At 42.0% G+C, this 15,809-nt stretch overlaps 4 protein-coding genes across 5 annotated transcripts in view; 3 read left to right on the top strand and 1 right to left on the bottom strand.

The window, feature by feature from the left end:
* Positions 1 to 1,421: 1,421 nt before the first annotated feature.
* Positions 1,422 to 3,714, top strand: cxcr3.2 (chemokine (C-X-C motif) receptor 3, tandem duplicate 2). Of its 2 annotated transcripts, none has more exons than XM_088410712.1 (2): positions 1,422 to 1,509; positions 2,249 to 3,714. In XM_088410712.1, the coding sequence occupies exons 1-2, from the start codon at positions 1,468 to 1,470 to the stop codon at positions 3,344 to 3,346; spliced, it is 1,140 nt and encodes a 379-aa protein (XP_088266838.1). In that variant the 5' UTR covers positions 1,422 to 1,467; the 3' UTR covers positions 3,347 to 3,714. The 2 variants fall into 2 exon arrangements, with proteins under 2 accessions (XP_088266838.1, XP_088266839.1); XM_088410713.1 differs by having other exon boundaries at positions 1,440 to 1,509; positions 2,163 to 3,714.
* Positions 3,715 to 4,587: 873 nt separating this feature from the next.
* Positions 4,588 to 10,471, top strand: cxcr3.3 (chemokine (C-X-C motif) receptor 3, tandem duplicate 3). The gene is made up of 3 exons (XM_088409875.1): positions 4,588 to 4,957; positions 6,347 to 6,707; positions 7,547 to 10,471. The coding sequence occupies exons 2-3, from the start codon at positions 6,360 to 6,362 to the stop codon at positions 8,288 to 8,290; spliced, it is 1,092 nt and encodes a 363-aa protein (XP_088266001.1). The 5' UTR covers positions 4,588 to 4,957; positions 6,347 to 6,359; the 3' UTR covers positions 8,291 to 10,471.
* A 909-nt stretch (positions 10,472 to 11,380) lies between these two features.
* On the bottom strand, positions 11,381 to 15,554 carry cxcr3.1 (chemokine (C-X-C motif) receptor 3, tandem duplicate 1). Its single transcript, XM_088409874.1, has 3 exons — positions 15,419 to 15,554; positions 14,677 to 15,075; positions 11,381 to 12,824 (listed from the first exon to the last, which is right to left on the bottom strand). Exons 1-3 carry the CDS (start codon positions 15,548 to 15,550, stop codon positions 12,114 to 12,116), a joined length of 1,242 nt encoding a protein of 413 aa, XP_088266000.1. The 5' UTR covers positions 15,551 to 15,554; the 3' UTR covers positions 11,381 to 12,113.
* Positions 14,739 to 15,809, top strand: part of megf8 (multiple EGF-like-domains 8) — a 28,456-nt gene continuing 27,385 nt past the window's right edge. Inside the window, exon 1 of the mRNA XM_088409873.1 lies at positions 14,739 to 15,043. The gene's annotated coding sequence lies outside the window, so the exon portion shown is untranslated. The remainder of the gene's footprint in view (positions 15,044 to 15,809) is intronic.

Below are 15,809 nucleotides of genomic sequence, written 5' to 3'. Positions count from 1 at the left end.
GAAGAGCTCGCTAATAAGCTCATCATTTGAATCAGGTGAGGTTGAGAGAGACGCTTCGAAAACATGTACCGGCCCTCAAGGACTGGAGTTCAACACCTAAGGTTTACGCCATGAGGAAACATATAAATACTTGGCTCCCTGGCCTTGAGTTTGACGCCTGCGGTTTACTCGATTATTCAAATCTGTAAGATTTAGGTGGCGTTATAATCCTGGTACGTTTGACTTCAGTCATATCAAACTTTCTCTCAAGAAGTATCCAAACAATTTCGGAGAGAGCAGAAGTTAAGAAAAACATCTGCACGATTGCGCAAGCCCAGAGTTTACCAGAGGACCCTCGGCCGCGACGAAAGCAACCACAAAACCATCCAGTTCCTCACACTTTTGGCAGATGAGATGTTTGTGAGCTGATATCGCTCAGGGAAAATGAGATTTTTTTTTTGTCTTCAAAGTTTAGCCTAAATATGTGGAAGTGTGAAGAACTTCATGAATCATCAACAGTCTGAAACTGTACAGCAACGCATTTTACTCAGAAAAGAATTCACGCAGAACAGCAGGGAGAAAATACAATTTTGTGTCTTCATTTCTCGCGTCTTGTGCGCACACTTTGCAAACTATACGTATTCCATCGTTGACTCATTTTGTAAATGCTTTTAAAGGCCTGATAATTCAAGTTATTTATTAACATTAATTTTTTCCTTCAACCGCTCAACTTGTTCTGTTTATTTTTCCAACAAGCCTTCCGGCAGCTTTTGAAACTAAAACTAAGTAAATGTCCATCTTTGTCCGTCTCTCTGCTGGAGACGCTCTTGCTGCCACAGGAAGTACTGTAAACAAGCCTGAGTTAACTGAGTTCATTTTGTTTCAAAAATCCATATTAATAATCCATAGCTAACACTCTAACTTTGACAGTATGCTTTATGTGTTGGCATCGTCCTGTCTTCACCAGCCTTCATAGGGTGAGTCAACCTTGTCTTTCTGTTCCAATTCATTCACTCTTAATTTGAAAAGAAAACTGCACTCTTCCTGTCACAGCGTATAAGAACATTAAATTGGATTTGCTGATATCTACAGAAACTAAGTGCCTTGCTGGACACCTCAGGGGCGCTCATACCCCCATTTGAGAAGCGCTGCTTTCTGCAAAAGTTCGATGCGGCTGCAGACTCCATTTTCCACGGCAGCCATATAAGTCATGCACGTCTGTCTGCCTTAAATGATCTTTTCAACTTGTCTGCAGGATTTTTTTTTTTTTGCCTTCACGTGTCACAATTTCCTCCAAGGCAAATATACCACACATCCACTCCTACGACAATGCTATGTTTGCATCTGTCCTAAAGTGTGTGAGGATTCACTTCCCGAAATCATGACTTCTTCTTTTTTTTTCTTTTCCATCCATCCAGTTGTGAAAAACAGCTTTGCTTTGCCACTGTTACACTTTGCAGCCTGCAGGTCTCCACATCTGCAACAAACATGGACGATGATGAATACATGGCAACCACTGAAGACTACTGGGTGAGTGCCTCTGTTTTTCCACAATAAGATCCTTTTAAAGGATTATTTTATTTTACAAAAATATAAGTCCTGCTATAGCATGACAAAATTTTTGATTTCTACAGCAAAGAAATAACAAAAATCGTCCTATTGTTTTTGTGTCCACTGTAGAGGACATTAATTTTTGGTTGATATCTTTGGACTCATTGGAACTACCCTACTTAGTCCCGGTGCCCTCAGTAGAGGACATCCTGGTATGTCCAGTAATGTCTTATGTGCTTAGATGGGATATACTTACCTTTGCAATTTTGCAGAGAAAAAAATGGACACAACAGAAGACAGAAATAATGTAGATAGATTGGCGAGTGCAATACATTTTCTTTGGTTATTGTTAGTGCTGTCAAGAGATTTAACAAACGAGAGATGATAGAAACCTGCGATTAAATGCTAGACTCATTTGAAGACAATCAAATACAATCAAAACAGTATCTTCAGTTTGGCATTTCACTGCAGTATTTTTGCAATATTTTAGCCGAGGGATGGCACACCCCTGGTAGTGTGATAGCTGAGTGTTCGCGCCGCGTCGAACATGTTGTCACCATCCGGGTGAAATTTCAGCTCCCTAAAGTCTTCTTTCAATCCTTTCTCTTCGATTTGAAACGTCTGCTGTAAAGATCAAAGTAGTGAACGAAAACGTCGGACAATCCGGACCCAAAGCGAAGGACGCCGATTGACGAAAAGTGCCCATTTTGTCCGTCAGGGGTTCGACTACGAAAACTATACGCTGTCCCTCGAAACCAGCAAGTCGAACGCGGGGCCCTGCTCCCACGAGGACATCTACGCTTTCGCGCAGAGGTACATGCCCGTGACCTACATCCTGGTCTTCGTGCTGGCGGCGCTGGGCAACGCGCTGGTGCTGTGCGTGATCGGCCGCTACCGCAAGTCCCGCGGCGGCGCCGCCTGCTCCTTCTCCCTGACCGACACCTTCCTCCTGCACCTGGCCGTGTCGGACCTCCTCCTGGCCTTGACGCTGCCGCTCTTCGCCACGCAGTGGGCTCACCAGTGGGTGTTCGGCGAGGCGGCCTGCAAGATCTCCGGGGCGCTCTTCTCGCTCAACCGCTACAGCGGCATCCTCTTCCTGGCCTGCATCAGCTTCGACCGCTACCTGGCCATCGTGCACGCCGTGGGCCCCGGCCGGAAGCGCAGCGGGTGCCGGGCGCAGGCGGCCTGCGCCTTCATCTGGGCGGGCTGCCTGGGCCTGGGCGGGGTGGACGTGACCTTCAAGCAAGTGGGCGAGGTGCAGGTGGGCCAGAGGCGGAGCAAGCTCCTGTGCCAGGTGTGGTTCACCCAAAACGCCGCCCAGTGGCACGCCGGCCTGCAGCTGCTCAGCGTGAGCCTGGGCTTCGGCCTGCCGCTCCTGCTCATGCTCTACTGCTACGTGCGCATCTTCCGCTCGCTGTGCAACGCCAGCCGCCGGCAAAAGCGCAAGTCCCTGCACCTCATCGTCTCGCTGGTGTCCGTCTTCGTGCTGTGCTGGGCGCCCTACAACTGCTTCCAGCTGGCCGACGCCCTGCAGCGGCTGGGGGCGCTGGAGGGGGGGTGTCGATTCGTCCGCGCGGTGGACATGGGCACGGTCGTCACCGAGAGCGCCGGCCTGTCGCACTGCGCCCTCAACCCGCTGCTCTACGGCTTCGTGGGGGTCAAGTTCCGCCGGGAGATGGCGCGCATGTGCAAGGGGCTGCTGGGCCCCAGAGGCTGGCGGGGGGCGGACCGGAGGGGGAGGAAACACAAGTCCGCAAGCTCCTACAGCTCCGCGGAGAGCGAAAACACCTACTTCTCCGTCATGGTGGGGAAATGAGTGACAAGAGGGCATCTGCGATTTCTTACTTTTGCCACTAGTGGCGCCACTGGCTCTAAAGTTGCAATGCGATATTGTCAAAGTAGCAGGAAGGTGTTGCATGGAGCTGCATGGAGAAAAAAGAAAAAAAATAGATATAACAGCCCTTTAGAGCGAAAAATTCCATGTGCCATTTGAGAAAAACTTTTTAAGTACTATACGATACTGTAATCCGCTTGTATTTTTATACCTAACTAAAAATAACAAAATATGGGCTGAATGATAATGGCTGGAAAGAGTTCTCTGTTTTTATATGGTATCGTGACATGCTTTAAAAATGATTTATTGTTTTAAATGACCTCTTTTGTAGTTGGATTTGTGTTTTGTATGGCAACCTTGTAAAATAGTTCAATTACTTATTAAATGCATATGCTTTGAATTGGAGTTAACGTTTCATTCATCATTAAAAACAAAGTGTTTTAAGTGCAAAGTTTGAAACAATTCTGCTGACTTTGTATTTTTTTGGGGGGGAGGGAGGGCCTTCAAACATCCAGCGGTATGCGTGGAAAAAAGAAAAAAGAGGAAATGATTGTTATGATGTTAAAGGTGGCACACAACCCTCAGCTTGGTTCTGTGTCCTATGATTTCTATGTTTCATTTTTTTGAGAAATAAAATGTGTTTACTTCTCAATTACTTATGTTTCTCCATACGTACTGTGTATATTTCTATACATCTATCTCTTAAAAGGGCGATAAATCTTACGTTTTTAAGGAAATATATATATATATATATATATATATATATATATATATATATATATATATATATATATTCATTTAATCTTAAGAAGATATGTTTGTTTTTAATTAAAAGTTGGGTTTCTTAACTTTTCTTAAGGATCATACTGCGTTATTGAACACGACTAAAAGTCGCCTTCTAGTGGCTAGATGTCGTCATTGCGCCCGTTTGTGTTAGGTCTTTGTTCACAAGCGTCAAGTCAGAGCCATCCTTGTCCGGATGTTTCGAGGTTCGTTAGATTAACCATCAAAATAAAACATTTATAATACGTATTTCTTAATTAATCGATTAAGGCCGTCTATTTTACTATATTAAGATTATTGTAAAAGTTAATAAGATTCTTAAGTGAAAATCTGACCATTTTACCTGTATAATTTGAGTTTACAGACGCAATTAGATTTTATTGTGAAGCGCACGCACGCCGTCACTGTGTTTGCGGTCTTTCGGGAGAGCTACGGTGACATTTGTTGACGCATACTTATCCAGACCCGGCGACTTAATTTAATTAGTCATTAAGTTCAGTCATCATTAGTCATTAACTTACGTAGCGATTTAGCAAACGTGTGGAGTATAGTTTTCCCTCTCTCCGTGTTTTGCTTTCGGCTCCCTCAGCCAGTCACCACCGCGCGTTTTGCGTTTGTCAACTGCGACCCCCCGTCAGCAATGGGGAAACTGGGAGTCTTCTTGCTTTTGCTTTTCTTTTCGATTTAATGATCCTGCAACTCCACCCCCAAAAAATTGTTGCGCGCGTGGGGGGGACGAGGTTGCTTTTTCCTGTTTTCCTTTTGGACCGCAATCTAACCGAACCTTGCAGCTGCCATCCTCTGTTAAAGGTGAGCACCATTGTTGTCATTCTTCGTTTTCAGAGTTAGGTTGGAATAGAGAGGGAAAAAAAAAAGGCTCAATATATCCAATTTGTTCATTTTTCACATTTTGGTGTATTCCACTTTTGTTGGCAACTATTTCGACGCGAATGGTTGTGTTGTGTCATTTTTACAGTTATACAAGCTTGCACGCTGACATTGGAGAAAATAAACGATCTGATACATATGTACATCTGTTACTAGATTTTTTTTGCGTTATCCCAGAACAAACAATGAAAGTATTGCAGTAAACGTGCAACATGATGCAGGTTAAAGGTCAACACGTGTGCCAAACAGTTCTTACTTTCAGGGTTTGAATATCACCTCCAGCGTTCCTGTGTACAGTTTAAGCATGACTTTTTACTGGAAAAGCAGACCTGAAAAAAAAGGGTTATCGGGTTCAGACATTTTCGTTAGGGCTGTACTCTCTTTTTAGCAGTAGTTTAGATAGTAATGATTGTGGTATTTTTTTACAACAGTAAATTTACACTTTTACAAGGTGTACATTGACTTTATACACTCCCCATTGTCCATAACTACATGGATTTTTATACAAGATGTTCAGGTCCGCGGGGGCAGATTCGGCCCAAATGTTTACATACCTAAAATAACTAAATAATGATAATTAAATAATAGTTCCATCAGCTTCAAACTTATTTCTAATTCGAGTGATGGTAACTCGTGTTGGTGGTTCTTTGTTAAACTCCCTCCTAAATTGTCTTTGCACTTTTACTGCATTTTCATATTTCCGGTAGTATTTTAGAATACATTTCCTTTAACACAAAGGTTAGCTGGGAGAAGCAATGAATAATCATTTTGGCGTAGTCACCTAAGGTACAAACCAAGTCTAAAAATGTGACCAATAAGATGACGTTTGTATCTTAGGTGTCATGACGCTGATTTCAACATTTCCAAAAGTCATGTGGAAAATGTTATATTTATATATATATATTTGAATGGATTAGTTCTTGAACTGGAATAGACGTCAGCGCATTATTTTTAGAAGTTTTTTCACACCATCCATCCCCGTCCCGTAGGTGTAATTTTCACACTTTATGTTCTCATCGTTGCGAAGATGAGCCATGACGTTGGCATCTGCTACCTCGTGTGAGCTTAAAAAGCAGAACCGTTCTCAAGTCGTAAGTTCACGTCGGGGGCGGAGGTGTTTCCTGAAGCTCAGCTTTTGCAGTGTGTGTGTGACTGGGGAACTTCCGATTTGAAGCCACGCGAGCCTTGCATCATAGCGTGACACCCAACCATGTGAGACCTGGACTTGTGTTCTTTAGAAGCACTTTGCTGTGGACATTCTCAAAAGGTCACATAAACTACTTCTGAACACGGCACTCTTTTTCCCCGAAGTGGCAGGAGCCAGATGGACGTCAACCTGGACGGCCTGTTCCGCCTCAACGGCAGCTACGACTATGACGACGACTACGTCTATGTGGACGACGACCCCGAGACCCGGGGCGCCCGGAGGGTTTGGATCCCGCTGGTGTACTCGCTGGTTCTGATCGTCGGCCTCTTGGGGAACGGGCTGCTGCTGGCGTCGCTGGCGCTGAAGAAGCGAGCGTGGAGGACCTCCGACATCTTTATCCTCCACCTGAGCGCCGCTGATGTCCTTCTGCTGCTGACGCTGCCCCTGTGGGCGGCGCAGGCCACCCAGAGTTGCGGATGGTGCGTCGGGCTTGCTCTTTGCAGGATCAGCGCTGTTATTTTTAAGGTTTGGACCTGCTTTTTGTTTCCTTTTTTCCTCCAAAATGTATAAGCTGTATATATAGATATTTTGAGGGGGTCAACATGATTGTCACTGAATTAAAATAAATAAATAAATAAGAATATGCTAATGTAATACTGTAAGGCCAGCAATATCAGTTTATTATTATTATTATTATCATTATTATTATTGCTGGCTGTGTTCCATTGAGCTGAAACTTGAATATATGGCCTTTAATGAGACTAAAATCCCTAAAACAGATGACAAATCATACACGTGCGTACTTTTAAGCCAAACATTTTGGTTGAACTTATAGATTTACATTTTAAAAAAGTTTGCCTTCCTTGAAAAATCCCAAACTACCCCTTTGCTTGTTTGGAGCAGATGTGAACTTCTGTATTTGAAAGTGAAAGCTCCTCAGGCATTTCGGAGAAGAGGCACTAGAAAGGGAAAAGGAAAGTATTTCAGAGTTTTTTTTTTTTATCTTCAGTTAAGAACAGAAGCTAGGGATATTGCTGGTCATTAGCTATCATGTGTTCAGCTACAATTCAGGGGTGTCAAACACATTTGAGCTTGCAGGCCGCATGGAGGACAATCTTTTCCCAAGTGGGCCGGACCAATAAAATCATGGTCCTTACGAAATTAAGTAATTTCATAACATGAATCTTTCTTAAGTCGAGCCGCTTTTTTCATGTAAATAGCCTAATCCGTTCCAAGCCCCCCCAAATGTTCCTAAACCCTTCTAAAATGGTTCTAAAATAGGACCTCCATTGAAGGTGCGTCTTATAAACCGGTGCGCCTTATAGTGCGGAAAATAAGGATTCTTTTTTTATTTGTCTCCCTAGGTCAACTTTTTCTGCGGGCTCTTTGTCCTGGCCATCATCTGTTTGGACCGTTACCTGTGGTTAGTCCAAGGCAAGCAGGCGTTCTCCCACAAGAAGCCCCTGCGGACCCACCTCACCTGCCTGGCGGTGTGGCTCACCTCTCTGCTCCTCACCGTCCCCGAGTGGCTCTTCACGGCGTTGGAGCGTCACCCGTGGAAGGAGGGGAGATCCCAGTGCGTCCTGAGCCTCTACCCGGCGAACAGGCGCCTGGCGTCGCGGCTGCCCCACCACGCCCTCGGCGCCGCCGCCGCCGTCGCCATCGGCTTCTCGTGCGCCGCGTTGTGGCACCGCTGCCCCGCCAAAACATTCCGAAAGCGGGCGGTCCTGCTCATCCTGGTCGGGGTCTTCTCGCTCTGCTGGATCCCGTACAACGCGGCGCTCGCCGTGGACACCTTCGGCGCCGCCGAGAAGACCTCGGACCAATCCTCCGGGGTTCGGCAAAGCTCCCGGAGAACCTCGCTGATGGCCACGGCGGCGCTGGGCTGCGTCCACGCCTGCCTCAGGCCGCTCCTCTACCTGGGCCTGAGCGCCCCTTTCAGGAATTGGACGCTGGCGGGGTTGAGTTGCGTCAGAGAGGAACCTAAGGGGTCCTTGTGGGAGCTGGGCGTGGGGGACGACGCCCCACTCCAACAGAGTCCCACGTCGGAGGAGCTCCAGCAGATCACGTGCGTGGAGCAGCAAGTGCAGTCGAAAATTTCGGCATAGCGGAAGTGCGAGGCCCGTATCGTGTGTCCGCAATTTAACCGCAGTGGTACCTTGACTTTCGAGAGCCCCAAATGAGGTTTCAAGTTGCAAGCTGTCACCAGGGCAATTTTTTTTTCTCTCTCGGGGAGGAGGGTCTTAATTAATTAGGGAAATTCTCACACTTCTGACTTTATTCTTAAGAGTTTTCACGAACCTTGGTGTCAATCTGACCCGATTTGGGCCATTGATCAAGACACAGCTGACAAAACGCATTAAAAAAAACTCAATGAGGCCAAAAATGACTATAGAGCATCAAAAAGTGTCATTCATTCCGAAATGCTTGCAAATGGAATTTATTTGATGGCAAAATTTAGGGACCATTGACACCCAGGGGTGAAAGTCAGAACTCTTACTTCAAAGTGACTTTGCTCAGAATTCTGAAAATAAACTCATGATACTCACTTCAAAGTCTGAATTTTGAGAAGTCATTCTGACTTTAAAGTGAGAAAACACACTTTCAAGTCAGAATTCTAAGAATGAGCACAGAATTCTGAATTTGAGATGAGATTTTTGTTTCTTACAATTTTGACCCTTCTCAGAATTGAGGTTTCAGGTAGTCAAAGTTCTTCAAGACTTCAGAATTTAAAGACTGCATTTTCACTTAAAGTCCACTCAAGTCAGATTTTTTCTTTTTTAATTTGCATTCCAGGCCATGTCAAAATATACATTTTTTGTGACTTTCAAGTGAGAATTGTGACTTCATTTCAGAATTTTCATTTTAATTTGAAGTTTAGGTGAAAACTGACTTTGTTGCAAGATAAGTGGGGGACAAAAAGTATTTTCACTGTCGTCAATGCACTTTTGGACATTTATTAAACGGGACAAGCGGCCAAATGGGAAGCAGATGATTGTATAAAATGGCCAACCCGTGCTCATGTGTGTATGTGTGGAAGACTTAAGGCTTAATTTTCTTCCACACTCTTAGCACGTTTTATGATGTGTACTATTTATATTTTATTGTACAGTGCTATTGTTTTTTTTTTTTAATTCATTTTTTTTCTGGGGGTGGAAGAAATTATCATTTTAATTTGTTCTATTTGGGAAAATTTGACTTATTCAGTAAAATACAAGGTAGCAAGTCAAGGTCTTACCCGTTTCCACTGAAAAATTTCAAGATTTGCGTGTGCAATTAGTTTTGCTTGATGAAAAAAATTATTTCTGTGAAGTGCACGCAAACAATGGAAAAATTAAGCAGGGAGCTCTTTTTCGATTCATGGCTTATGATTTCAATGATTTCAATAGTAACATGCAAGGTAAATTCGTGGCTACTGAATCCACTTCGCTAACGTCACAGTTTAGCTAACCTACAACCTGGTCAAACATTAACCTCGCTTCAAGTCAGTGATGCGTTTACGAGCCAGTAAAGTTATTCCCAATTTGCAGGGACTGCTTTGGTACCATTAAGAACTGTGATTGTCCATCTCAGCTAACTCCAGCAAATACTGAGACCTCTACATGCTAACGCCAAATGCTAACTGGCTTGTGCGCGACTTAACTTGACTCAAATTACCGACCTGCTTTACTTGCTCGATATTTTGTGGCGACTCGATGTTTGGCGCAGTAACGTTAGACTAGCTACCGTGACATCTTGATCTCGAAACGTCAGACTCCACTTGGCTTTAAAAGCTACTCTAGGGTTTTTCCCAAAGTCTTGATCTTGAAATTGCCTAGAGGTTCTGGACTTGATTTTATTTCAAAGTCTTGGTCATGATTTGAGCTGAGTCTTGCACTGTCATTTATTTATATGGAGAATTTTGTGTCTAAGTCCCATAATCCTCCAAGGTATTGGGAGTAAGAGATGGATTTTTTTTTTTTTTTAATGGCTGGGCGGTGTCTTTCCAGTAGTTTTAGTAGCTAAATGTTATTATACGTCAGTAAGATAAGCTCCTGTTCTTATCAGTGTTGCACTTCATAAAATTGATAAAAACAACAACGTCAACTGGCCGTGTTACCCGCAGTTTTGCAACATGCATATTTTAGCGTGCGCAAGGGAATTTCCTCCTGGGTAAATCCTGCAATACTTTTTTTTTTTTTGTCTCGCTGTTACAACATGTTTGTAGAGGGAATCGGGTTGACACAGATACATGGGGTGATGTCACGGGTCATGCGTCTGGGAGACTATTAAAAGAGCCTGTGTGTCGACTCGCTGTCTGTTGTGGAGGGTTTGTCTCGCGACGGCAACCGGACCAACCTGATTTGGAAAACCGGGTCGCGTCAATGCAAAGACGACTTTGGCAGATCCCTCTTTGTGTCCAACAGGGCGGAGACCCGTCTCCGAGTCGTACTAACTTTATGAGAAGAGTCAAACATTTTTTTCTGTGGGTTGAATGCTGCTCTGTTTTCTCTCAAATAAACATGCTCTGCGTAAGTACGCTGTTACAAAAAACTAAAAGCCTTGACGGATCGCTCACAGTTATGCGTAGTTGGCTGAAGTTTGCAGGCCTCTGCTCTTCTTATCGTCTTTTTTTTCCCTCACTTTGACAACACATTGCACAAGAGCGCAGAGATGATTCTTCTTTTTTTTAAGGTGTTGCATGTACTCAGTAAAGGTTTGCATGCAGTCTTGAGTTAGTACATTTTTCAAAATGCGTTCAAATACTTCAGTAGAAGTATAAAAAAAGTATGAACTCCTGTCAAATATTTATTTAATAGGAAAATAAAGGCACTCCAGGGGGTATGTGAGATTTTTTAAATATCTAAAAAATTGTATCCGTGTAACAATCCTTTAAAAATAACCTGTAAAATATGTCTTTATTTTAAAAAAATACTGTAAGTCCAAGAATTTTATATTAAGTAAGCAATTCATTTGTGTTTTTCACACTCACAACTGTTGGACCAAATTGTCTCCAAGCATCACCAGTCAAACAGTTGCAAACTTTGTATGAAATTATATCAATTATTTCTTTTGGAGAACGGATTTTTACCTGTTTTGTTTCCAAATCGTTTGAGGGACCGCAAATTCAAACGCAGTTCCAAAGTTTATCAACCATTAAGACAGCATTGTGTTTTAATTTTTATTTTTTCTCTTTCTGTATCTATCCAAAATGCTTCGCTCTTGTTCGGGGTTACTTAGCTGAAAAAAAATGTGGGTAAAGCAGGTAGATGCCTGAAAAAAAAGAAAACCACGGGTTTATACTATACCTGTATTAATAATAGGAAACCAAAAAGTCTCATTGTACACCAAATTTCCCTCTTTTACAAAATTACATCAGAAAAAACAATCAGGTTGAACATTGTTGTATTTTTGAAACAAATTCGGAATTTAATCCAGGCCAAAGCACCTTAATAGGAGACTGGTACTTTTCCGCCATCTTGTGGCAACTATAGGTACTTTTAAAACACTGGTTTAGTTGGCTTCTGTTGTTATGGAAATAAAATCCTTGTTGAGAGATCATGTGTGTATTTTCATGCGGGTTCAATCTCCATCTCGGGCGACCCAAATCATCCCTGAGCAAGACACTAAAACCAAATGTTCTCCCAGTGGACCTAGCGGTTTTTAATGGTTGTGTGAATGTGGCCTTTGTAAAGCACTTCATAAAGCGATGTATATGTACATTCTATTTACCATTAATTAGCACGCTTTAATGCAGTTTCTGTACACAGAAAAAGAGAAATATCAGACCTTCTTCCGCAAACATGCATAATAAGGCTCCTCAGCTGTGTATTTGATCTGCAGTAAATAGTTCAATGGAGATCATGGAGTCTTTTCGGCAATTGCTAAGAGCGTAGCTAGCATAGCAGGTAAATAAATGGGGCGAATTTTACACATCAGTTGACATGAGTTTCAGATTGCTAGGGAGTTGGAGGTTTCACCAGACTCTGACCAAATGGAGCTTCTCCTGCTACTCACTGACTGGAGTCTGGTTCCCGTCTGGGATTTGCAGGTGAGCACCCTGAGGATGTCCAGGAGCTGCTGGCGGAACTTGACCCCCACAAAGGCGTAAAGGATCGGGTTGAGACAGCAGTGGAAATTGCCCAAGGTCGGGGTGATGATCATGGCCTTCTGCAGAGAGGCTCTGAATTCACAACTGGTGCTGTTGTCGTCCCAAAAAGCCGTGTCCACCATCAGGGTGACGTTGTACGGCGTCCAGCAGAGGAAGAAGACCGCCACCACGGCGGCGATGACCCGAATGGCCTTCTGCTTCTGGAGGCCCCCCGTGCCGCAGCGCAGCCGGCGCAGGATGCTGGCGTAGCAGAAGACGAGGACGACGGAAGGCAGCAGGAAGCCCGCGATGTGGTTGAGCAGGCGCGAGGCCAGCATCCAGGAAGCCAAGTTGCGCACGCACTCGGTTTTCAGTCGCCGGGCGTCGTACACCGCCTCCAGGAAGATCAGGTCCGGCACGGAGAGGAGAAGCGAGAGGAGCCAGACGGCCAGGCAGCTGGACTGGATGATCCAGGGTTTCCGGCGAGAATACATCTGGGTGGCGTGCACGATGGACAGGTAGCGATCCAGACTGATGCACGCCAGGAGGAACATCCCGCAGTAGAAGTTGATCTATTAGCGCAAAGGCCGCATCTTTGGTTTGTTTTGGGGAATTTACAGGCATCTGTCTATCTATCTATCTATCTATCTATCTATCTATCTATCTATCTATCTATCTATCTATCTATCTATCTATCTATCTATCTATCTATCTATCTATCTATCTATCTATCTATCTATCTATCTATCTATCTATCTATCTATCTATCTATCTATCTATCTATCTATCTATCTATCTATCTATCTATCTATCTATCTATCTATCTATCTATCTATCTATCTATCTATCTATCTATCTATCTATCTATCTATCTATCTATCTATCTATCTATCTATCTATCTATCTATCTATCTATCTATCTATCTATCTATCTATCTATCTATCTATCTATCTATCTATCTATCTATCTATCTATCTATCTATCTATCTATCTATCTATCTATCTATCTATCTATCTATCTATCTATCTATCTATCTATCTATCTATCTATCTATCTATCTATCTATCTATCTATCTATCTATCTATCTATCTATCTATCTATCTATCTATCTATCTATCTATCTATCTATCTATCTATCTATCTATCTATCTATCTATCTATCTATCTATCTATCTATCTATCTATCTATCTATCTATCTATCTATCTATCTATCTATCTATCTATCTATCTATCTATCTATCTATCTATCTATCTATCTATCTATCTATCTATCTATCTATCTATCTATCTATCTATCTATCTATCTATCTATCTATCTATCTATCTATCTATCTATCTATCTATCTATCTATCTATCTATCTATCTATCTATCTATCTATCTATCTATCTATCTATCTATCTATCTATCTATCTATCTATCTATCTATCTATCTATCTATCTATCTATCTATCTATCTATCTATCTATCTATCTATCTATCTATCTATCTATCTATCTATCTATCTATCTATCTATCTATCTATCTATCTATCTATCTATCTATCTATCTATCTATCTATCTATCTATCTATCTATCTATCTATCTATCTATCTATCTATCTATCTATCTATCTATCTATCTATCTATCTATCTATCTATCTATCTATCTATCTATCTATCTATCTATCTATCTATCTATCTATCTATCTATCTATCTATCTATCTATCTATCTATCTATCTATCTATCTATCTATCTATCTATCTATCTATCTATCTATCTATCTATCTATCTATCTATCTATCTATCTATCTATCTATCCAGATCGAGTATTAACAGGCTGTTAGATCTATCTATCCATCTATCTATCTATCTATCTATCTATCTATCTATCTATCTATCTATCTATCTATCTATCTATCTATCAAGATCGAGTATTAATAGGCAGTTAGATCTATCTATCTATCCATCTATCGATCTGAGATGCTTTGTCAACCTAGTATTTGAAGAAGAAAAAAAAAACACCTGTAAATTAGTAGTACATGGGATTGAATGCCTGGAATCTGTAAAGACGTATAAATACGTCTTTGAGGTTGATTGATTCCGTGACCATTTTATTTTCAGACCCTTTTTCACCTGAAAGCATTTGGGAATATACTGTATATCTAGGATTGAGTACCAGAACTTCCATAGTTGTAAAATTACGTCTTTCGGATTGACTGTCAGGTATTTTTAGACCACTTTTTGGCTCAATCATCAATCATTCTGTCTGTATGTTAGAAATGTCTGATTCTGGTCCTCAAAGGCCACCATCATGCAAATTTTAGATGTTCCCCCGCTCTAACACAATTGATTCAAACAATGCCGAAAATTAGCAGGCTTTTGCAAAACTTGCTGATGGACTCAATACAGAAATGGAATCTTATATAGTTTGTCTTACTGTGAAAACAGCGCCGGTGATCTTGCAGAGCGGTGTCCCAAAGTTCCAGCCGGAACCTTGCGCTTCCTGCGCGATCCACAGGGGCATGGTGAGCAGCAGCAGGACGTCGGCCACCGCCAGGTGCAGGATGAAGATGTCCGTCACGCTCCATGCCTTTCTGCTCCGTGGCAGAATTCCCAGGAGTACGCCGTTACCCAGGATGCCCACCACGAAGGTCACCGAGTACAGGACGGGGATGAAGATGGCCTCCAAGCGCCGGTTCTCTGTCGGGTCGCACACGCCGACGAACGAGCGGTTGCCGTCGTACGAGTCGTTGCTGTCGTAGTAACCGTCGAAAAAGTCCATCAGCCACGGCTCGTCGTCAAAGGTGACCGCTTTACCGCTTTCCAGCAGAGTGCGCTGAAACACATGTATGGCGATGGTTCTCAAAATCTTCTCGGTGAAATTTGTTTTCAGTCAAGAATCCATTTAACCACTGCAAAGCATTTTGAGGTTAAAAAAAAAAAAAAAAAAAAAAAAAAAAAAAAAATATATATATATATATATATATATATATATATATATATATATATATATATATATATATATATATATATATATATATATATATATCATAAAGTAATTAATGATGAATTAATTATTGATGAATATTTGTCCACAAAAATCAATAATCGACACTAATAATGTCATAAATCTAATAATAATGTTCTTATTAATAATAATCATTTGGAGACTAACTCACCAGGCTGTTCTCAGGTGCCATGGTTGATAGCACAATAGATGAAGGCACTAAAGGCGCACAATGTGTGTTTCTGCAGAAGAGAGGAAGTGAAGTGGATACGTAGGCAGAAAGAACAAGTGAAAACCACGTCATGGCGGCAGCTGCACTCCTGACTTCATAAAAGGGAATGCAAATGACATTTTTGCGCCTGTTGTACAAATATATGTATGACCTTTTGTTTACAATGGCATGTCATATAAACTCTTGCTAATTTCCTTTCATAGGACCAAACACTTAATCAGATCAATTATAGCAAAATATTTCCAATATACATTATGTACAGCAATAATAATTGACGTTAATTATTAATTAATTAATTAATAATTAAACCCTAACCCTAACCCAATAATTA

The sequence above is a fragment of the Hippichthys cyanospilos genome, chromosome 3 (genome assembly GCF_059441005.1).
Source record: "Hippichthys cyanospilos isolate Australia breed blue-spotted pipefish chromosome 3, RoL_Hcya_1.0, whole genome shotgun sequence".
NCBI lineage: Eukaryota > Metazoa > Chordata > Actinopteri > Syngnathiformes > Syngnathidae > Hippichthys > Hippichthys cyanospilos.
The sequence above is the reverse complement of the archived record's forward strand: the minus strand, read 5'-3'. Positions and strand labels throughout refer to the sequence as shown.

What these genes read in the sequence shown, in the direction of transcription:
- cxcr3.2 (XM_088410712.1), top strand. Translation starts at nt 1,468, where the DNA reads ATGGACGATGATGAATACATGGCAACCACTGAAGACTACTGG. An exon ending in CAACCACTGAAGACTACTGG is followed by an intron (nt 1,510 to 2,248) that starts GTGAGTGCCTCT and finishes TTTGTCCGTCAG; the next exon opens with GGGTTCGACTACGAAAACTA.
- cxcr3.3 (XM_088409875.1), top strand. Translation starts at nt 6,360, where the DNA reads ATGGACGTCAACCTGGACGGCCTGTTCCGCCTCAACGGCAGCTACGAC. An exon ending in TCAGCGCTGTTATTTTTAAG is followed by an intron (nt 6,708 to 7,546) that starts GTTTGGACCTGC and finishes TTGTCTCCCTAG; the next exon opens with GTCAACTTTTTCTGCGGGCT.
- cxcr3.1 (XM_088409874.1), bottom strand. Translation starts at nt 15,550, where the DNA reads ATGACGTGGTTTTCACTTGTTCTTTCTGCCTACGTATCCACTTCACTT. An exon ending in TGGCACCTGAGAACAGCCTG is followed by an intron (nt 15,076 to 15,418) that starts GTGAGTTAGTCT and finishes CATGTGTTTCAG; the next exon opens with CGCACTCTGCTGGAAAGCGG. An exon ending in TCACCGGCGCTGTTTTCACA is followed by an intron (nt 12,825 to 14,676) that starts GTAAGACAAACT and finishes TTGCGCTAATAG; the next exon opens with ATCAACTTCTACTGCGGGAT.